Here is a 23920-nt window from a genome sequence, read left to right on the forward strand (position 1 = left end):
AGCATAAATCTGGAGAATGAACAAAATAAGCATTATATACCCCAGTACTTACCTTGGCCAGTTAAAATATACAGCATCATATTGTTATATATTTATAGTGATCCAAAGCTGGATGTTTGCATAACAACAACATATACTAAACAAAGTGCTGGAGTGTGTTTGAGTAGAAGTAAAAAAACAGTCATATAGCACTTTAAAGACTAACAAAATAATTTATTAGGTGATGAGCTTTCATGGGACAGACCCACTTCTTCAGTCCATAGCCTTAACAGAACAAACTCAGTTGAAGAAACAGTTTATTAAAAAGTCATAATTTTCATTAGGACTGCTACTGTTTGCCCTTATCACCTTTACATTCTTGGTTGTTCCTCCCTGACCTTGGCCTAGTCACACTGTATGATGTGCTTCCCAAGTGGCAGGAGCAAGTTTAATTCTCTGAAATGGTCGTCATGCTGCAAAGTGAGGTGAACTTATTTTTGTTTTTCACTTGCTTATGTTTTGCAAAATGATGTTCAAATGCGGTGTTTTCATCTTGGATGTAGTACTATTTTGAGAACACCATGCCCACAACACAGTGTAGCAAAAGAGAAACAGCTAGTAGGCTAACCCGTAGAGTGTTCAGAATTGTTTCTGGACACTGGTTTACTGGTTGTTTTTCACTTGTTTCTGCATTACATTGTTTTGATAATCTTGGCAGGGATCTGTCACTCTGTGTAGGTATAATTGAAATTTGTTTCCCCTGAGGAATCACTCTGACATTGGGTTGATATGTTTACTGACATTGACAGAGATCTTAATGGCTTTTAAAGCTCAATTTGTGCATCGCTGAATATCCACCAAAAAAAGGAAAATAAGATTAGTTTAAAAGTGAGGTCCTTCTTGCAGTGTTTGGCTGTGTCATAGATTCTATACCTGAGCAAGTCACTGTAGGTTCAGAAATTGTATGAGAACCCTATGCAATCAGCATCTTCACTCTGTTGTTGGTTTTTATTATTGAGGACTTTGACTACAGGTTCTTTGAAAGATAGAATATAAAAAGTCATTTGTAGCCTCCAGAGCTGTTGGAGCACCTTGTCATTGTGTTTTGTCTTCAGCTCAAGCCAAATTGAAGTTGTTTATAATATAGATGTAATCTGTAGGTCTCTCGATTAATCACAATTAACTCATGATTAACTAAAAATTGTGATTGAAAATGAATCATAATTAATCAGGGCTTTAATGTAAAATTAAACAATAGAATACCAACTGAAATTTATTAAATATTTTGGATGGTCTTCTACATTTTCAAGTATTTTATTTCAATTTACATGCAGAATACAAAGTCCATATAGTTTTTTTTATTACACATACTTGCACTGTAAAAATAATAAACAAAAGAAATAATATTTCTCAGTTCACCTCATATAAGTACTGTCAAGCAATCTCTTTATCATGAAAGTGCAGCTTAAAACTGTAATTCATTTTTGTTACATAATTGCATTCAAAACCAGATATGCTAAACATTTGTATGCCCTTCATGCGCTGGCCATCATTCGAGAGGACATGCTTCCATGTCGCTGATGCACATTAAAAAAAAAAGTATTAGTTTAATTTATGACCAAACTCCTTGGGGGGAAAATTGTGTTTTACCTGCAATCTGACAGATCTTTTGTGTTATAGCGTCTTCATGTGGTGACACAGCATATGTTCGATTGCAGTGAAAGTTTTTTACGATTTGATAATGAAAAGAAGGTACCGATTAGGGCTGTCAAGAGATTTAAAAAAGAAATCACGATTAAGCGCACGATTAAAAAAAATGAATTGTGGTTAATTGCAGGGCTGCTGAGGTTCACTTAGGTGGTGTCTCCTGGCTGTGGAGCTGCCTTTGACCGGGGTCCTGTGGCTGCAGGGCTGCCAGTGGAACTCTGTGCCCCAGCCAGCTCCCAGCTCCAGGGCTGCCTCCGGTTAGGGTCCTGTGGCTGTGGGGCTGCCCATGGGGCTCTATGCCTCAGCCCACTCCTAGCCATGGGCTGCTCCTGGTTGAGTCCTACAGTTGCAGGGCTGTCCCAGAGTGGGATCTCACAGCTGCAGGGCTGCTGGTGGAGCTCTGTGTCCCAGCTGGCTCCCAGCCATGGGGCTGCCCCCTGCTGGGGTCCTGTGGCTATGGAGATTGCACCACCCTGGGTCCTGCAGCTGTGGGGCTGCTAGTGGGACTCCATGCCCCAGCCAGCTCCTAGATGTGGGGCTGCCCCCACCCGGTTTCGCATGGCTGTAGAGCTGCCAGTGGGGCTCTGCTCCCCAGCCAGCTCCCAGCCACAGGGCTGCCCTTTGGCTGGGGCCCCATGGCTGTTGGGCTGCCAGCAGGGCTCTACACTGCAGCTGGCTCTCAGTCCTGGGGCTGCTGGAGTCCCCACAGCTGGGGCTACCAGCAGGGGTCTGGCCAGGGACAGTCGCACTGCTGGGAGCTGGCTGGGATGTGTAGCCCTGCCAGCAGCCCCGTAGCTGTGGGGTCTGGCTGGGGATGGGGGAAGCCTGGCAGCCCCGAGGCTGGGAGCCGGCTGGGGCACAGAGCCCCACCGGCAGCTCCAGCCCAGTGTTTCGGCCAGGGCTGAGGGAACCCCAACAGCTCTGGAGCTGGGAGCTGGCTGGGCATGAAGCCCCACCAGCCTGCAGACTTTAAAGTAGGGCTGTCACTTAACAATCATTAAGGCCTGTGATTAATGCATGTTAATTTTTTAATGCATTAAGTCTGCCCTGTATTAATTGCAGGTGAATATGCATTAGTTGACATCCCTAGTACCAGTGTGAGATTTCAAAGGACAGTTACAGCCCTTGACCCAAGATTTAAGAATCTGAAGTGCCTTCCAAAATCTGAGAGGCATGAGGTGTGGGGCATGTTTTCAGAAGTCTTAAAAATCAACAGTGAGATGCAGAAACTGCTGAACCATCAAAAAACAAAATCAATCTTTTGTTGGTGGCATATGACTCAGATGGTGGAAATGATTGTGTGTCGGTCTTAGTCCTGTGGAATAGTGGGCAAAGCATGAAGGAACATACAAATCTTTATTGCATTTGGCATGTAAATATTCTGTGACACTAGCTACAATAGTGCTATGTGAATGCCTGTTCTTAATGTCAGGTGACATGTAAACAAGAAACAGGCATCAGTATCTCGTGCAAATATAAATAAATAGGTTTGAGTGATTGGCCAAACAAGAAGTAGGACTGAGTGGATTTTAGGCTCTAAAGTTTTGCATTGTTTTATTTTTATGTTCAGTTTTTAGAACATAATTCTACATTTGTAAATGCACCTTTCATGATGAAGAGATTGTACAATACTACTTGTATTAGGTAAATTGAAAAACAATGTTTCTTTTATGCAGTGCAAAACATGCACTACATTTTGTATTCTGTGTTGCAGTTGAAATCAATATATTTTGAAAATGATGAAAACATCCAAAGTGCTTAAATAAATGGTATTCTGTTACAGTAACTCTTGTTTGACCAGTATTTGTGTAACCGGCACACTGAAATAATCGGCATAACTTGGTGCCAGACAGCTCTGGTCACGAAACACCAGGTGGGAGCATGGAGAGAGCACAAGAGCTGCCGGCTGCCCTCCCATGCAGCATGGAGGGACGCAGGGCAATTCTCAGCACTGATTTCCTCAGCTGCCTTACGTCCTTCCATGTTGCAGGCTCCTCTTCTCTTTCCGTGCTCCCGCCCAGTGTCCGCTGAGCAGAGGAGAGACGGTGTCAGGGCTGGGGTCTGTGTACAGAGTGCGAGCAATGCCTCACCCCTTGGAGGAGAGGTGCAACCTGCTCAGCAGTGCCCTGCATCCCTCTGTGCTGTGTGTGAGTGCAGCTGGCAGGCTCCTCTGCTCTCCCACCCAGCGTGACTAACCACTATTATCCAGAATATTTGATTATCCGGCAACCTCTCACGCCCATGGATGCCGGATGTCAAAAAATGTACTGTACTGTTTAGCAGAGCAATTAATTGTGATTAAATTTTAAATTGCTTGACAGCCCTAGTAATCAGTGAAATACCTCTTTTGGGAGGGGTCTTCAGTGTTATAGAATGTAACAGTGCCGAACACTACAGGAGTAGCTATTGATTGTTACAAAACATCTATTTCCATAAATTCATGCTGTGTATTACAAATATAGGCTCCACTTCAGCAATGGTATTTAAATATTTTCCTAGCTTTATTTATATGAACAGTCTTTTTCAGTGGGACTACTCACAACATCTGGGCAGGAAATACTGTTCCTATCCATTGAAAATGTTAAGGAATCATGGAATCACAGAGTTGGAAGGGACCTCCAGAGGTCATTGAGTCCACCGCCCTGTTCAAGATTCCAATTTTTTCTTTCGTTGGGGTGAAACTAAGAGATTTTTTTTTTGTAATGAAAAACCATAAACCATGCCCAGAATAGCCCCATGTTTAGGGCACTCACCTGGAGGTGGGAGACCAGGGCATGAGACCTGCTCTGTTTGCTTCTGACTACAGATTTGAATCTGGGTCTCCCACATCCCAGGTGAGTGCCCTGCCATCAGGTTGCTTGAGATGAATTAATCTCTTGTTCTCATTTTGACCAGAAATCCCATCCTATACCTGAGAACTTCACAACAATACTTTTGTTGAAACTGACAAAAAATACGTTTTAGTTTAGAGAAATTTACATTTTTTAATGGAAAATTATTTCTTTGGGGAATTTGCAGCCAGGTCTAATACTAGTATGCTTAAGTACTTTACTGAATTGGGGTTATGGACATTAAGACATATTTAGTGCTCTAACAACCTAAAAACAAATGACAAGACACAAGACACTGAGGCTATGTCTAGATTACAGCGATTTGTCGTCAGAAGTTTTTGTTGGAAGATATCTTCTGTTAACTGGTCTCAGCCAAGCTGCCAAGCGGATCACAAGAGCTATCCGCTCTATTGACAGTGAGCGGGTGGACTGCCCAGCCGCTGTCTTAACAAAATGGCCAACCAGAAGCACAGCAGACAGTGCTGCCTGGTGTCCTAGAAGCCCTGTCTGTTGAGAAAGGGTGCCCCCCCTCCCCGGAACGTCCAGACCAGCTTTCTGTCAACTGATATCTGTTGACAGAGCCGTTATGCCGCATAGGGAGCGGGATAAGACTGTTCACAAAAGTGCTGTGTTCTGTCAGTATACGCTCAACAGAATGCCTTGGGGGTCTAGACGCTCCCTGGATTTTGTCGACAAAACACCAGTTTTGTCTAGTGTAGTCGTAGCCTGAGGGTATGTCTGCACAGTAAAGTTATTTCAAAATAACAGCAGTTATTTCAAAATAACTTTTCTAGTGTCTATGCAACTCAACCGCTATTTCAAAAAAATTGCAAAATAGTAGTTGGCTTATTCTGAAATAGATAAACTTCATTCCATGAGGAATAGCATCTACTTCAAAACAGCTGTTTTGAAATGGTGGCTGTGTAGAGAGGGAAGAGAGCTTATTTCGAAATAAGCTGTAGTGCGTCCAATGGCTCTGTTTCGAAACAGGCTGTACTGTGTGTAGATACCTTATGTGGAAAAGGCAGGAGGCTATTTCAAAAGGCATTTTGGCTATGTCTACACTGGCATTCCTCTTTTGAAAGAGGCATGGAAATGAAGGAAATTGAAACTGCACATGAAATGCAGATTCACATATCTGGCACCTCATTTGCATGTTATTTCAAAAGAGCTTCTTTCAAAAGAAGAAAACAGTGTAGACATGGCTCTTTTGAAAGTAATCCCCATCTTTGAATAAACCTTTCTTCCTGTCTACACTGTTTTTCTTCTTTTGAAAGATGAATATGCAAATAAAGCACCAGATATGTAAATCTGAACCTCATTTGCATTTTGATTTCCTTCATTTGCATGCCTCTTTTGAAAGAGCAATGCTAGTGTAGACGCAGCATTTGCGGGCAGCAGTGTTATTTCAAAATAAACTATTCCAAAATCTATCTTTTGGACTAGCTTATTTTGAAATAATGCTGCTGTGTAGACATGGCCTGAGAGAATTATTAATGAACAGAAGGAGACGTTTCTTAAAATGTTGATGCAGAGATGAGAATGACGCTTTTTGTAATGTACCAAAAGGTATGGGCTCAGTTCTTCAAGATGTTGTCCACACAGATTTTGCTCTTGGTGAACATGAGCATAAGACTGGATTGTTTTCAACCGCAGTGTGTGTTGGGGGCTATGTTGAATGTTTTAAGAGCATTACCCTTTTATTTGAATAGGACTGGTCCATTCATGTGTACACTTGGACTCTTCATGACATTTGCTGAGAGGGGTAAGGGGCAGCCTTTGTCTTCAGAGAGACCAAGTGGCAGCTCCATGCTTCTGGAAGCGATGGAGTCTTGGGTGGAAGTGGTGGGGCTGGGGGCAGCCAGCCTCAATGCTTCCTGGACTGCACTGTGGCCACCTCCTCCCCTCAGCACTGCCTGGAATGCACCACTCTGGCAGTGATTTAAAGAGCCCAAGGCTCCAGATAGAGGTAGCAGGGCTGTTTTAAATCACTGGGCCCTAGGGCAGCTGCCTAGTTTGTCTCCCACCCCTCTCCCCCATCATCAGGGCAGCCAGGTGGGTCTTGGACTGTGTCAGAAGTTGCTCCATTTTGGCTAAGATGAGCCACCGAGACAGATTAGAGTTCATTCCACCAGATTTCAGGTGACTGGCCTCCACAGCCTGCTTGGGTAGCGTTCCCATAGCAGAGGTATGTAGATCAGCAAAGTGAAGTTTTATCTACTCATTCTTCTCTGCTGCAGGTTTCTAGAGCAATTGCTAGCTAGGGTGGGTATTCTACAGTCACTCTGTGGGCCTCTGCTCACCAGCCATGTAGTTCTGGGTTAGTAGCTTGTTAGTCACCAAGAGTAGAAATGACATGGACTCACTCAAAGAAAAATAACTATTATTTACCTTGCAGTAACTGGTTCTTCCAGATGGGTTGTCCACACAGATTCTGAATCCTGCCTTTCATCCCCACTGCTTGGCATCCTGATCCAGGGGATTCTTATTAGCAAAGAACCTGAGCGCAGACTCTGACTGCCCTTCCCTTTATGCTTTCTTCTATAACTCAGTGCAGGCACGGCCTCCGTGGGCCACTGCTCTGTTGCATGCATGGGATATGTGTGCACCAAAAGTGGAGCATATGTGAAGAGTCACAGTTATTCCAACGGAGGTAACCATCCTTTTCTGTGTTGGGTGAAAGTTAGGAAAGACTATTTTATCAGAATTAGTTAGTGCCTCCCTAATTATTATTCTCTGAAATACATGTTTATCATTCAGTTATATAGCATTTGCCATGATTTTACTGATTAGCGATTATGAACATCACAGAGGGATGTGTTTTGAGAATTCTGCTGATTTTGTAAATTGTCTGTCAGTTTGTATGTACTTAACTGGGATCCAAACTGAGGCTAACCTGAAATCACAACTATAGCATCTTGTCTTTGTTACTGTATCCTTCTTAGCAGAGCTTACTGCTTTGGGTACCACAATATAATAGTTACATGATGTATAGCACTTCTTTTATCCAAGGATTGCAATGTGCTTTAGAACAGTGGCTGAGTAGTGCTATCTTAAGTTTTACTGCTGGCAAAGAGGAAGGTGATGGATTTGTCCAAAGTCACACTGTGAGCCAGTGGTAATGTCAGTGATACAAACCAGGTTGTTTTATTCCCACTTGTGTGATCTTATCGCCCAGTGGCATGCGTGTTGATGATACTTATTTAAGTGACCTTTCTATTGAATTGTAGTGCCCAGAACAAGGATTTTGGCCACTGGTGGAGCATCACATAATAAGGAAATCTTACAGGTAAGTGCAGAATGCTGAGTTCGTTAGGAAATTACATTGCAGGGGACATTAACAGCTTTAGCAGTAGAGTTTTATATTGGTACACTGGGACTGATACCTCTATAGCTGCACATAAGACTGAGAATATACCTTCCGATGTTTGAAATTTTAAGAGCTATTTTTCAAATTTTGATATTGTGAATGTGTAAATAAAATTGTAATAATTTCTCCCTATGTTGTATCCAATGCTAATTTTAAACAGTTTTTGAAGAGTATTTACAGTTGGCTAGTTTTGTAAAAGTATCTAAAATGCTGATGACCTCCAAGTTTCATAACTTGTGTCACACTATTTCAGCCATCAAACCAAAGAGTGGTTGGTAAGAGTGCATTTAAGGTGTGATTTTTAAAAATGTTCAACTTTGGACCATTAATTTAAGTGAGATCAGAGTTAGGCGCTGCTGAACACTTTTGAGGCCTATGGGCGTGCTAGAGGTGGAAATCTTCTATTCATCTGCAGGACACATACAGCATAGAAAGGATCAATTTTATCTACTGCGTACTGCCTCACTAGGGCATCTCAGTTCCATTGTGAAGGGACCACATCAGGGTGGTGAGAAAGTAGCTGAGTCTGCCTAGTCCATCTAGCTTTCAACCTCTCTCCTGTGATTGACAAGTAGTGCCAGTTGTGATGGTTGTATTTGTGATAAGGACAGTTGTGTAGTGGGAACTGGAATTGAGATTGTTCTTTTATTTCACACCTACCACAGAACAGCCTTGCGAATACAAAGGTCTTTGTGACATGATGACTCATGAGCCAATATGCCTTCTTGTGGCTGGACTGGGCAGCATTACGGTTTTCCTTGCTGTCCTCTCAGTGACATGCCATTGGGATATGCTGGTGCCCCCTTTGCCTTGTGACTCAGCTCTCTGGCATGGCTCTCATGGTTTAGTCTCTCTGCTATGGAGGAAAGTGGGAGTCCTGCCAAATAGAATCTGGAAGCCTTGAGCCAGGGCTCTTGCCTGACTCTAAGCTCACTAGATCTTATGACCCTTGTCTGGGGATTTCACCAATCTTTTTGCTTGTGGTCTGTAGGGGAACTCAGTTTGTCCCTCTACTCTATGTTTCAGCCCAGAGTCCCTGTAGCAGGACAGCAGCTGTTCCTGTCAGTGGCTGCATCTCGGCTGCCGCCCCTGACAGGAGCCAGGAAACTGACCGGGTGTCAACTGCCTGTCACTCAGAGTCGCATTAACCCGAGATGCGCACAACTTGAGAGCGCATATCTCGGGGGTCTTCTGTATAGCAGTCTGCCTTTAGCTCCTCTTCCACAAAAGCTTTCAGGCATCAGAAGAGGTAACAAAGCACAATGCAGAAATGGTCCAAACATGTCCCTGAACCCTCTCTTTACAGGAGATACCTGAAAAGCCACAGCCCCCACTTGATTCACTGTCCTCAGAGATATTGCACGATGTTTGCAGGAAACCTCTGCCAGCTTTATCCTCCCTTTCTGGGAGCCACTGAATAGAGGTCTGTCACCTCCCAGAGCTGAGATCTTCCGAAGAGGCCTCCCGCAAGACTGGCATGCCTCCCAGTTGTAGCGGGGCCAGGCTGCCTGAGCTCAAAATTATTTCATAAGCCGTTTTGTCTGATGTGGGGTTTGTACACCATATCTCAGCATTGATCATTAAAAACCTGGTCCAGATGTGACTTAGAAGGGAAAGGCTCCATATTTCCTTAGTCATCAAGAATCCTTTTTCTCAGTTTTGTATGACAATAGGGTTTAAAGTGGATTGGGACAAGAGAAAAAAAAGTTGACATGTTGCTTATTGCTGTTCCTTCTCTTCGTCTGTTCTGTATGCTCTGGTTATTCTAGGCATTAACTTGACATAAGGAAGATTAAAAACCCATGGGCCAGGTCGATCCACGCTTGTGTCATTCCACTAGGAGAATACCAGGGTTAAACTTGGACCAATACATTTAGTAGGAGCTTAGTTTCTAATCCTATATATACACCCTAGAGTCATTTGTAGAGCCTGCTCATTGTTATGTCTGGAAAAGGAACTGGATTTTTTCATAACACATTTGTATACAGATGAAACAAACTTAGGGATAAATAAAGTTACAGAATTTTCTGTTTAAATATAATAAACCTTCTTTTAAAGCATGTTAGAAATGTCTTAAAATAATATGATCAGTATAGTGGCATTCCTTTAATTCAACCACTGGTTAATTGGAGCCTTTAAAATTTAATCAGAACCTCAGGAAACAAAGTATTTTCATGCAAAGTAACAGAATGTCCACCTTTTATTGTCATTGCTTTTGGATAATTTATTCTGAGGCAATAAAAAGCTGCCACTAAGTTAACCTGTATTCACAATCCCTCATTTTCTATATACCAAAGATTATTTTAAACACTCAGGAATATCTGTTAAGGATATAAGAACGTCCATAGTTGATCAGACATGTAGTTCATCTAACCTAGTAACCTGTCTTCTGACAGTGGCCAATGCCAGATGCTTCAAAGTGAGGGAGCAGAACCAAGAACATCAAGTGATCCATTCCTTGTCATCCAGTATCAGTATCTGGCAGTTAGAGGCCTAGGGACAGAGCATTAGATTGCATGGCTTTTGTGTTATGTAAAGTCATGAATAATATTCCTTTATTTACTTTCTCCTCAGTTCTGTATCATAACCTCCATTTGTTTTCTCTGTTTTAATCTGAATAGTTCCTGTTTTTAAATCTTTCTTCATATGGAAGCTGTTTCATTTCTGTACCTTTTCCATTTTTAATATCTTTTTTGAGATGAGGCAATCAGAACTGCAGGCAATGAGAGCTGCCCAAGAAAGCATATCCTCTGAAGAAGTGGGTCTGTCCCACGGAAGCTCACCTAAGAAATAACTTTGCTAGTCTTTAAAGTGCTACTTGACTGCTTTTTGTTTCAAACAAATGTGTTAGTCTTTAAGATGCCTCATTGTTTTTGCTGAAACAGACTAACACAGCTATCCCTCTGAAATTAAAATCCCAAGTACACTATATCCATGGGATCACTTTTGTCCACATTTGTGATTCCGTCAAAGAATTCTCAAAGAAATAATTTTCATCTATGTGTCTGATAATTCTGGTCTTGACTAAAGTCTCAACCAGTTTGCCTGGTACAAAGGTTAGACAAATGTCATGTTAGCTGTCCTCCAGCCATCTGAAACAGAAGTTGATTTAAGTGATGGGTTGCACATCACAATTAGTAGTTCTGCAATTTCATATTTGAATTCCATCAGAACTGTTGGGTAAATATCATCTGGTCTTGGTGACTTATTGTTTAGTTTATCAGTTGGTTCCAAAATCTTCTCTATAGAGACCTCAACATGGGGCAGTTCCTCAGATAAGTTATCTAAAAAGAATGGCTCATGTATGTGGGAATCTCCCTCATATCATCTGTAGTAGATTTAGCTTCTCTGCAATTCCTTGTCTTCCTTGAGTGCTCCTTTAGCACCTTGGTCATCCAGTAACCCCCCACCCCGAATGTTTCACAGTCTTCATATCTCTGATCTACTAAAAATAAATTGCTGTTAGTTTTTAATTCTTGCTGTTCTCTTTGATCTATTTTTGGGCTGCCTCTTGTACTTTGACACTTAACTTCATGAAGTTTTTGCTCCTTTCTGTTTTTTTGTTTTAAAATATAGTTCTGGATGTTTATATGAGAGAGTTTTCCATATTACATCTCTGGCTCTTGATGCATGACTGAATGAAACATGTGATGGCATATTTGTTCTTTATTTTTGACATTGAAAAGTGCTGTCAATTACTTTTTAAGTCACTCGGGAGGAAGAAATCTCACATTTCAAATAGTTTGTTATATCAGTGAATTTATGAATAAGCTTAAATTTGATCACCAAGCCACTGAAAAGATGGCTCCATCAATTTTGCATTTGTCCCCTAAAATAGAGTTTCATATGATGCTTGATACAGTTAGGTGCTTAGAGATGCATACCTTGCAATTCTACGTGAAGGGAACACAGCACTGACTTGTATCAGAGGAGTAGTCGTGTTAGTCTGTATCCACAAAAACGACAGCAGTAACAGATTTCAGTTTAGCCACCCTGCAACAAAAATAACTTCAAAAACATACTCTAAAGAGAAACTGCAGAGCTACAATTCATTTGCAAATTTGACAGGATTGAACAGACTGGGAGTGGTGGGTGAACCACAAAAGCAGTTTCTCCTCTCTGTGTTCACACCTCCACATTAGCTGCTGGAAGTGGGCCACACTCTCCCTGACTGAATTGACCTTGTCAGCTCTGGTCTTCTTCCTGACTGGGACTCCCTCCATTTCATGAGCCTGTATAAATAAACCTCTGGAATCTCCACTATATTACATCTGATGAAGTGGGTCTTTGCCCACGAAAACATATGATCCAAAATACCTGGTAGTCTCTAAGGGGCCACAAGACCTCTTGTTGTTTTAGCACTGACTTGGTTTTGATTACAAGTAAAACAAGTTTATTTAAAAAAGAAGGCATAATTTTAAGTAAGTTCAAGTGAATTGTAGAACCAAGATAAGGTTACAAGCAAATAAAAGCGAAAACACTTTCTAGTGGTTAAGACTTAACACAAGAAGCTACAGATGTAATTCAACATAGTTTTCTTACCAGTCTACTTTCTGGCAAGATGGCTGAGTACCACTCAGGTCAGGATCTTCAACAAAGTCCAAAGTGCTTGATTCCTTTATCTTGTTAGATGAAAAATAACTTGGGGTTCTTTGCCCCACTCTGGTATAGTGCTATGAACCTTTGGGATGGATTCTTCTGAAGATTATCTTAAAGTGTCAGAGAGGTAGCTGTGTTAGTTTGTATCCTCAAAAACAACAAGAAGTCCTGTGGCACCTTACAGACTAACAGATATTTTGGAGCATGAGCTTTCACAGGCAAAGACCCACTTCATCATGCATCTGATGAAGCAGGTCTGTGCCTGTGAAGCTTATGCTCCAAAAAATCTGTCAGTCTGTAAGGTGCTGCAGGACTTCTTGTTGTATCTTAAAGCAAAGATCAGTCAATCTGAGGGGAAGGTAACCTAGAGTCTTGTGGTGAAGAAAGTTTCATGCTGATTTCTTTCTCTGGTGTTTTCTAAAATGCAAATTAATCTGTTTCTTGCAATCTCCTCCCCCGATGTGATGCTGAGTGATTATCTCCTCCCCTTGTTACCTTTGTAGTTCTATTTATCTTCTGTGCAAATTGCATTTCTTGATGCATTGTCTAGAGCGGGGTAACTTCAGTCCTGCCCAGCAGACATTCTTTAAGAACATAATGCACAATATGTTTGTAATTTTGAGTGTGTCATCTGTGCATACATCACACAATAACATTAATGATGGCAATGCTATTAGCTTACTATTGAGGTCTTACATGATACTTTTTTAAGCAGAGGTTATAATGTTAGTGAGTTGGTATATAGTGAACTGGTTTGGGCACCAGAAACTCACTTGCAGATACCACTTAACTCCCTAACCTCTTTCATTGGGCTACTAGGGTTGCACTGACTCCTACACCACCCTCCCTGTAGACTCCATAACTAGGGCTACACTGGGGATAGATAGGAGGACTAGCTGGAATGTTCTGGGCCACAAGGCTGCTGTACCCTTAGTTGTGTCTGAACAGAGAACTGGGGAGTTGCAATCGACTGAGAATCTGGCCCACCATTTTTTTGGTTCAGGAGTGAATATATCTATCCCTTAAAAGTCTTTGAGGATGTGCTGACTCTGAGAACTTGCCTGACAGATAATGACTACGTACAACCCCCTCTAAGTGTGTAATAAAAGAGTGACAACACTGAAAGAAGTGTATGTTTTCTCTCTGGCCCCGGTCACTTGACCTGAGTCAAGTTTGCCAAAGGTTAGTTCTGTGTCACATGACAAGAGTTAATACACATTGACCCCAGAGGTAACTGTTAAAAGACCTGCACACACATTTGTCTTTCCGGTGCAGGAAACATTTGCTTGCCTCAGCAACTATAAGGAATTACTTGTCCTGTGTTTCACAGTCATGTATAACAGATGCTTTTATACTTCGTAGGTCCTGTCTGATGTGTTTAGCGCACCAGTGTATACTATTGACACGGCCAACTCTGCTTGCTTAGGATGTGCTTACAGAGCAATTCATGGTAAGACTGGAAAGAAAAGTCCTCCAAGCAATCTGAGCATGTAATTTTTGTGCATCTAATACCCACGGTTAAAGTTTCTGGAAAAGAGTAAGAAGAGAATAAAGCCCTGTGGACCTGATCCATAGCCCACTGAAGTCAAAGGGAATATTTCCACTGACATCAGTGGATTTGGGATCATGCTGTGATGAGTTATATCACAAAGGTCCCCTTGAAGCTCTCCCCAGGTGAGCTGATCATACCACTGAGGTATGCCTTCTGAGGTGCCCACCACCCTGTCTTGCTGGGCCAGAAGCTCAGGTCTCTCCCAGCAATGGCACAGAGTTGGGCTAATAGACCCACAGCAGAGCAACACCGATGCTCATAACAGCTAAGCTTTGGAAGGGCTCAGCCACAGGCGTTTGTCTGCACCCAGGAGCAGAGTCCCAAATAGGCTAAAACCTGCAAATCCATCTTACTCTGTATAAAAGTTTTATACAGAGAAAGTTCATAAGTTTGCCCTAATATCAATGAAAGAGGGACATGCACAGCTGTTGCCCCACCTGATATCAGTTATATGCACCAGGTTTCATAATAAACAAAAGTGTTTTTATTAAGTATAAAAAGTAGATTTAAGTGATTTGCATGTGAAAACAGACATACCAAAATCAGTTAGTAAGCAAAAATATCAAAACATACCAGAAAAGCCTAATCCATTAAGAGGAATTGTTACAAAACTTAATTCTTCATCCTAGTCCCTATTTCAGGCAAAATCCTTGAAATCAGAGCTCATCTTTTCCCTGACCGGGGTCTAACAGCTTTTCCCCTCATTAGTGTTTGTGTTCTGGTCTCTCCATGTATATCTTCTGTGGCAAGGTCAGTTCCACTCCTGGGCCCCAGACCTCTGTTTGGTGCACAAAGCCACAGAAGATTTGATCCCACGGTATGGGTTCCACTTGCCCTGGTTGGCATTCAGGCTTCTGTCTTGCAGCTAGAAAGGCATTGGATAGGAGCCATCTGGTTTGCCTGGCCTGAGTAAACTGCCTTTCCCAGCTGCTGGGTGACCTCTGAGGTAACCAGGTGAAAGGGAGCCCAAACACTCCTTGCGGGAGCTCCTCACCTCCCCAGCTGTCTCTGGTAATGCCAGCGCCCTCCATCTCTGATCTCTTAGTCTCTCTCAATACTTCTAATCTCCTCATCTCTTTCCACACCCTCCCTACTGGAGGGGGAAGGCTTTTTAAAATGACCAGCAGCCTCAAGTAAGATCAGTTGGCCCTAATTGATTTATAGCAACCCCTTCCCTGCTCCTGCCCCTCTGCCTGTGATAACTCCTGATTAGCCAAGGCTGTTTCTGCTTTTTAGAGCTGCTTCTCTCCCCTTCTAAACTAGTCCTCTGGTCTGACCCTGTCATGTTACTTAGAGTGGGGAGGCAGATTCAAAAGCTAACTGAAGATGTTCATTGATTGCTATCCATCCCTTAAATGGAATTTCCCCTGGACAGGGAGCCTGTGTCCTATTCTCTGCATCCCAATGGCAAAATAACAAATTTAAGATGGTATCCAGTAGCAGGTGACATGGGGGCACAAGATCATATGTCTTTGTAGGGCCAACTGCGGTTTAGGTTTACAGAAAAAACAAAACTATTTACAGATGGTTGATTTGAGCACTGGGCCATGAAGTTGCTTAAATACTACTAATGGCTTTCACTGGAAGACCTAGATTAATGAGCAGGTTTATGCTTCCGATTTCTGACTTCACATGCAGGAATGCTGCGTGCACACAAATAGAATATATATACTGAGAGGATTACAGGCTCTTGAATGATAGGTTACTTGCCCTGTTTTGCATGAAGCATATTTGAGATATGTATATTGGAAAACAAACTTCCATAACAATTTGGGGAGTATAGCATCACACGTACCCAGTGAGAATAAAGGTGAATTTTTAGGACTTCAGTCACCCTCACTTCTTGCAGCAAAATTTAGGCTTGGACTTCAAGTGGCAGATCATCTGCCTAGAGGTTAATGTAGGGCACAGCAGCACAAACTGCCTGCAGTTTCCTCTCAACCAGTCATGGGGCCTGAACAAAGTGGCAAGTACAGCTCTGAAAATGGATGAGGTCTGCTGGGAATTGTGTGCAGCCTTGATGTGTTGATCATCCACCAAGAAATACCCAGTTCTTAATTAAAGCTCTCTCCCCCTGACTGAACTCACAAAGGAAAGGGGAAGAGGTTGGAGAAGAGCAGCCTAGTAATAGCCCTGCCAAAATGGGTGACATTAAAATAAATCTTCTGTGTAAATCTTGGCATTTTTAAATGACAAACCATCTATCAGCATATACAAGCTATGCTGTGCTGCACATTGAAGCCATGTACACTTCATGTTGTGAATACATAAATCTTTTGCCCAGTCATCTCATTTATTGCCATATATCACCAGTTGTAATGCAACAGCCAAAGCCCTGGTGGTAAAGGTGTCAGTTAGTTTGCGTATTGCTGCAAAATCTTGTATGTTAATGACAGGTCCTCAGAGGTTTAATAATGTTGAATCCCAGGAAGGTCTTTCTTCTTCAGATATTTTGGAATGCTTTAATAGACTATGAGGACATTTCCTGAGTATTTTACTGTGAAAGTAGTCCAAAACTGTGGGCCAAGTCCTTAGTCAGGGAAAACTCTCATAGGCCTCAATTAGCCATTTTAGCAACGGACAGCTTGAGCCCAGGTTCATGGAGGATCATTACACAGAGACAGAAGCTTGGAGATGCAGATCATCACAAAAGCATCCAGGATTCATTTTCAGTAGCAAATTTTGCCGTCAGCTACATGGTACACCTATGTCAACTGCACTCACAAGTATGAAGATAAAACCAAAACTTGGCAGAGCAGAGGTGCTGAACCAGTAATTTTACACACAAAATATGCTTCCACCACTTTGTTTCCAAAGAAGATGTAACGTTGCCATCAGCAGCGCATTTAGGAGAGTGGAAATAGCAGCACCAGCCATCAATGGGAGTGGAGCACACTGACGGCATTTTTTTCATTTTAGGGATCAGATGCCCAACTCCTTCCTCTTTTTTACTCAGAGTATGTCCTGTACTTCAAAATCATCCTGAGTTTTTCCAGTACATGCTGCTGGAGGCAGATTCTCTTTTATTTGAACACAGCCTAAGACGCACAGCTTTCATTAAGATTTATGAATCTATTTCATATGTTCAGAAGATGGGGATTCCCTTTGTCAATATTGTATGTGAAGTCTTTGCTCACCTAAGCTGCTACCCCACCTCAGGCAGGCTCTATGTTTTTCAGCATCAATTTTTGATTGATGCTGTTGAGCTGGCTCATCTTCTCTGGCCAAGCAGAAGATTGTGTAAGACTGAAGACTTGCTAATATAAATGAAATATTGATGTAATGGCCCCTTAACAGCATTATAATTTATATCTACAAATACAGTATTTCATGGTTGGTATAGGCTGTTTGCAAGAATAACAAAGAATACCTGAAACATTGTGGCTTACTCTGGAAGAGAGAATGCTGTAATAATGAGATTTCCTCTGATTATTCAGCTGCCTCCTATGTCATTATAGTTTTATGAATATTTGTAATACACATTTTCTTGTTATTGTTTTCACATCTCATCCCAAATTTTCTAGCTGTGCTTCTTATTTTAGTTACACTTTGTCCTTGAATCCCTTGATTTTGCATAGTTTTGCTGCTGCTTGCTGTGTTATTGGTATCCATAAATGATTACTGCATCTCTCCCACTAGTCCACTGTAGGGTACAAATTGAATGATTGACATAAACTCAATCTCAAATCCTCACTTTCCAGATTAGTGCATTGGAAAGTAAGACCTTTGCCATTTATCCTTCACTTTTGAATGCTGACCTGGCGAGGGAGGATCAATATAATGTATTAATTTGCCAGTGAGTCAAGGCACATCCCTCATCTTGGTTTTGTGCATTGATCAGTATTGTGATTCTCTCTGCAGGGCTTGTTGCAGGAACAAGTGTGTCCTTGGTAGATGTGGTGAAATTAGCACCAGAACCTAGATTAGTAGTTATACCGAACGCTGGGGCGGATCAGGTGAGTAGGCCTTGGAATGTCATCATGTTCAGTTTCATTTCATTTTACTTTCTGTACATTTTAATAATGGTTATTTTTACCAGTTAAATAGATGTAACATGGGAAGCACTAGGATTGATTTGGGGAGATGTCTGGTTTTGTAATGATATATTGTCTGGGTGATTACTATATTCAGACTTGTAAAATAGTAAAATTCCCCCACTCAGATACATGCAGAGAGGAAAAACTAGGGTGACCATCCGTCCCATACTGGGGGGGATGGTCCTGTATTTGGGATGCCAAAGAGGCTTCCCAACCTTTTTCTTAAAAGGAACCCATTGTCCCATATTTGGGTCCCTCCCACCTTTTCCGCCAGCAGCTGCAAAGGCGTGGCTGCTGGTGGAAGTCACTTTCCTGAGCCTCTGGGAAGCAGGGAGCACGTGGGCAGCTGCCACTTCCCCAGGGCTCAGGGAGCGCCAGGGGCTGCTGCTTCTGCGTGGCTTCCGGGGAGGCTGGCAGCTGCGGCTTCCCCAGAGCTCTGGGGGATCTCCAGCAGCTGCTGCTTTCATGGGGCTCCTGGGGATCACTGGCAGCTGCTGCCTCCTTCCTGGTTCCCCAGGGCTTGGAGGATCAGCCCCTCCCCCCATATCTCCCTGTCCTGTATTTGGGCCAGGGAGATATGGTCATCCTATGAAAAACTCATCTTTCAAGGGCAGAAAGTATGGTACTTGGGTTACTTGGAAGGCTGTGAATGAAATTTTCTCCTCTCTGTGGAAAACATCTGAAAAATTCCTTCTTGCCTGGTTCTTAAAATTGATCAGCAATTATTTGTGAAAGGCACAAACCACTTCATGGATAACTTCCAGTCTGAACAGCCAAATGATTGTTAATTAAAAACAATCCTTACTAGAACCAGTTTTCAATATACAAACATCCTCTACAGTTCTACAATTCCCTCAAAATGAGAAACTCGGGTTTGGGGTGTCACGTGGTTAAGCAACAACTTAGGCAACAGAGACACATAGTTCAGGTAAAGCAAGGCAGCAACTTGTTACAAGACTTCCAGTTTTCCCATTAAAGGCAATTTGTTTCCATCTGGAGTTCCAAAAGACTGTAGCTCTATTACAGCTTTTTACATATAACTTAATATAATGTAATGAATGAACAGTATAATGCAGCACACACCCTGTACAACAGTTGTGGTGGGTTGGTCACAGAGATGCCCTGAAGAGCGTCATGTGTGCTGAAATATCACCAAGACTGTCCTGTCCTTGGGTGCCCACCACCCTGTCTGCTGAACCAGACTCTGGACTCCTCCAGTGATGGCACAGAGTTGGGGTCATAGCCCACGGTACAGTAACACAGACACTGAGATTAGCTCAGCTCTGGGAAGGCTCAGTCAAATTGACTTGACACAGAGCTCAGGTGCACAGGCCCAATGGGGCCAGAATACCAGGTAAATCCGTCTTGCCCTGTATAACACTGTATACAGAGTAAGCTCTTACATTGTTTACCTCCTTTATCAATGAAAGATAGATTACACAGCTGCCTTCCCCCATCCTCTCAAATATACATGTTAACAATTATTGATTCTGGTCTTATTTATAAACAGAAGTGATTTTAGTAAGTATAACAAGTAGGATTTAAGTAGTTGCAAGTATAGCAGACAGATCAAGGCAAATGACTAAGCAAAATAAAACAAACATGTCAGCTAAAGAAACTTGTTACATGCAATTTCTTACATAGCAGCACTTCTGATAATCTTTTCTCACAGGCTAGGTAGTTTTCTAGCTTAGACCTGATTCAAGGTGGCTGCAGAAGACATTTAGATGATAAAACAGGGGTTTCCTGGAGTCTGGGTTGCCTCCTTATTGTCTGCTTCCCCACCTATATATATAGATTTTACCTAGAATGGGAATTCTTTGTGTTCAGTTTAAACTTTTTCACATGTCTTATGGAAAAGTACAGCGTACAGAAATGGATTCCAGCATCAGGTGACCTGGCCATATATTTTATATACATCATATATCATATATACGACCAACAATAGTCCAGGCTTACAGGAAAAGCAAGACTATTCACAGATCATTGTCCCAAATACTGAGCCATAAAGCACCTTGAGTGCTATTAATGGCTCTCACTTAGTATGTCTAGATTAGTACCTCATATTTTTAATATCAGATGCAGGAATGATACATGCACACAAATAGAGTATACACAGTCAGCAAATTATAACTTTTAAAATGAGAGGGTACATGAACTATTTTGCATAAAGCATATTTGAGTTATATCATATTCCATATAGAGAATGCCATATTCAGGACAAGCTGCTGAAAAATAGGGTAGACTCACCCTAAACTGGTGGTTTTTGTGTTATTAGAGTATACCAAGCCAGTAGCAAAAAGTAAGCTTCTTTCTTACCATACTGGAAACAAGGAGTCTAAAGTGCAGACTCCTTAGGCATTCCAGTTCTTATCTCCTAGATGCTTAAAGTTGATGAGTGGATATTGAAAACTTAATTTTGTCACATATAAGCTACGTCTACACAGGGATGCTACATCGAAATAGCTTATTTCGATGTAGCGAAATTGAAATAAGCTATTTTGATGAATAGCGTCTACACGTCCTCCAGGGCTGGTGCCGTCAACGTTCAGCGTCGACGTTGGGCAGTACTACATCAAAGTAGGTGCTGCAGGGGAGCGTCTACACACCAAAGCGGCCCACATCGAAATAAGGGTGCCAGGAACAGCTGCAGACAGGGTCAGAGGGCGGACTAGCACTTCTGGGACAACAGCAAGATGCTCCCTTAAAGGGCTCCTCCCAGACGCACTTGCACGAAACAGCACAACATCCACAGAGCCGACAACTGGTTGCAGACCCTGTGCAAGCAGCATGGATCCCCAGCTGCAGCAACAGCAGCCAGAAGCCCTGGGCTAAGGGCTGCTGCACATGGTGACCATAGAGCCCCGCAGGGGCTGGAAAGTGTGTCTCTCAGCCCCTCAGCTGATGGCCGCCATGGCGGACCCCGCTATTTCGATGTTGCGGGATGCAGATCGTCTACACGTGCCCTACTTCGACGTTCAACGTAGGGCGCTATTCCCATCTCCTGTTGGGGATAGCGACTTCGACGTCTCGCCGTATTACGTCAATTTCAACTTTGAAATAGCGCTTGCCATGTGTAGACGTGGCGGATGCTATTTCGAAGTTGGCACGGCTACTTCGAAGTAGCTGGCTTGTGTAGACGCGGCTATAGGGTCCTTCTAATCTCATATGGTATTGACCAATTTAACTCTCTATTTCTTTTCTTTTATTAATAAGCCTTTAAGTTTTTAATTACTAAAAACTTGGTAGCAGCCAAGTTTGGGTAAAATCTGAGTTATATACTGACCTGGCTAAGTGGTAGATCTCTTGAGATTAGAAGGACCCTATATGTGTTGAAATTAAGTTTTCAATAACTAAGCCCTCAGAGCCACCAGGAGCGCAGCCACCAATTGGAGATGTGATACCCCAATGGTACGCAACCTTTTTTCAACCATGACCCCCATATTTTATTGCACTTGTGGTGTGACCCCCAAAATAGTGAGAAGAGGCACTTTTTTCAAATTCAGTTACAAAATCAATACTTCAACAGCAGCAATTCACATGAGTAAATAATGAATAATAAATAAAGTCAAACTGTACTTTTTCTCACCCCTGTTTTAAGAACAGCGCACACACAATGATTTGTACCAGCTAGAAAGTTGTTACCCCATCTCCAGGCTTTACCTGCCTCAGTCCCGAAAGCTACCCTCTTATTCCCAAGCTTTACCCCCTATCCCGCAAACCCACCCCCATCCCCAAGCTTTACCCACCATCAGTGGCAAATCTACCCCCCACCCCCAAGCTTTACTCTCCATCAGCTCCAAACATCCCCCCATCCCAAGGCTCAGCCCCATTTGCCCCACACACCCCTGCATCCCCAGGCTTAACCCCATCAGCCCCACATATACCCTGTATCCCCAGGCTTTATGTGACTGAAACAACGAGCTTCTCCCTGCTGCTCCCTCCTGCTGCTCCTTCTCAGCATGGCTCTGGCAGGGCACGCTTGATCACCCTTCTCACCAGCTCTCCTGCAGTCTTAGCTCCCTACCCCGCTGCCTTCCTTTTCTGGGGCTCCCTGCAAAGGTGGTTTCCTCTTCTGGGGCTCCCTGGCATCTCTGACTCCACTTGTGGCTCCGGAGGCTGCCAACACTTAAACAAAAAAACCTAATTCCAGTTTCAACTGCGGGCTTTGTTTTAGCAGTGACAGCCCCTGGAGCCACTAGTGGAGTGAGCAGCAGCAGAGGTTAGAGCTGCAAGTGGCTTTTTAAAGAGTCATATGCGGCCCCCGAGCGGCAGCTCCCAGGAAGACATCCATGACCCTCAAAGGGGTCATGACCCACAGGTTGCATGCCACTGCAGTACCCATTGAACGTGTGTATTGTGTGCTCCCTTTGCAGTAGTGGGAGCAGCTGGCAACCCAGGGCCCTTTTGAATTGTTGGGCCCTGAGGCTACCTCATCCTTTGCCCCTCTTGTCAGTGGCCCTGCTGTTTTGTAAAACCTCTAGGGTAACTTCCAAAAGATTGTCCATAGTTCAATAAGCTTCTTTCAGTTGTAAATCCACAGCCCAGAGAATCAGAACAAGAGAGAGGCAATATGGGTGTTTTACCCTGGACCATGTGACTGTAAATTGTCTGTTTTAAAGAAAGCTCATAGCCCAGTTTGTGGAAAATTACTGGCATAAGATGGAGTCCGGGTTCACATGAACATATCTCATATCCTTACATGACTGTCTGGATTGCAGTGGGAAGCCATTGGTCCTTGGAGCCTAAGGCATCTGCAGGAAGAGATATCATCACAGACTGAGTTTACTCTGTGGCCTATTGTGACCGTTAAGTGTCTTTAATGGACCATCAACATAAAGCTATCTGGCTGCAATGTAGATTTCACCCAGTGTGTGTTACCCAGGAATACAGCATATATATACAGCATATACAGTGGAACAGTCCACACAGGAGATCCACTTCCTGGACACCACGGTGCTAATACACGATGGCCACATCAATACCACCCTGTACCGTAAACCCACTGACCGCTACGCCTACCTTCATGCCTCCAGCTTCCATCCCAGACACACCACACGATCTATTGTCTGCAGCCAAGCACTAAGATACAACCACATTTGTTCCAACCCCTCCGACAGAGACGAACACCTACAGGATCTCTACCAAGCATTCTTAAAACTGCAATACCCACCTGAGGAAGTGAAAAAACAGATCAACAGAGCCAGACGTGTGCCATGAAGCCTCTTACTACAGGACAAGCCCAAGAGAGAAACCAACAGAACACCACTAGCTATCACCTACAGTCCTCAGCTAAAACCTCTACAGCACATCATCAGGGATTTACAACCCATCCTGGACAATGATCCCCCGCTTTCACAGGCCTTGGGAGGCAGACCAGTCCTTGCCCACAGACAACCTGCCAACCTGAAGCAAATCCTACCCAGCAACTATACACCGCACCACAGTCACTCTAACTCAGGGACCCATCCATGCAACAAACCTTGTTGCCAGCTCTGCCCACATATCTACACCAGCAACACCATTGCAGGACCTAACCAGATCAGCCACACCATCGTGGGTTCATTCAGCTGCACATCTACCAATATAATTTATGTCATCATGTGCCAGCAATGCCCCTCTGCTATATACATCGGACAAACTGGACAGTCTCTACGTAAAAGAATAAACGCACACAAATCAGATATCAGAAATGGCAATATACAAAAACCCGTGGGAGAGCGCTTCAGTCTCCCAGGCCACAGAGTAGCAGACTTAAAAGTAGCTATCCTACAGCAAAGAAATTTCAGGACCAGGCTCCAAAGAGAAATTTCTAAGCTACAATTCATCTGCAAATTCGACGGCC

The 23920-nt window shown here is 43.0% G+C and overlaps 1 protein-coding gene across 5 annotated transcripts in view; it reads left to right on the forward strand.

Annotated features, from left to right (window-relative positions):
- XYLB (xylulokinase) overlaps nucleotides 1-23920 on the forward strand; it is a 178237-nt gene that overhangs the window by 132814 nt on the left and 21503 nt on the right. For 3 of the 5 annotated variants that reach the window (XM_074985108.1, XM_074985112.1, XM_074985111.1), the window contains 3 exons: nucleotides 7748-7806; nucleotides 13849-13936; nucleotides 17900-17994. The exons of 1 other annotated variant lie outside the window; for it this stretch is intronic. In XM_074985108.1, coding sequence (XP_074841209.1) covers nucleotides 7748-7806; nucleotides 13849-13936; nucleotides 17900-17994 — 242 coding nt within the window. The remainder of the gene's footprint in view (nucleotides 1-7747; nucleotides 7807-13848; nucleotides 13937-17899; nucleotides 17995-23920) is intronic. One more of the 5 variants, XM_074985110.1, reaches the window with a different exon arrangement.

Source organism: Carettochelys insculpta, chromosome 2 (genome assembly GCF_033958435.1).
Source record: "Carettochelys insculpta isolate YL-2023 chromosome 2, ASM3395843v1, whole genome shotgun sequence".
Classification (NCBI taxonomy): Eukaryota; Metazoa; Chordata; order Testudines; family Carettochelyidae; genus Carettochelys; species Carettochelys insculpta.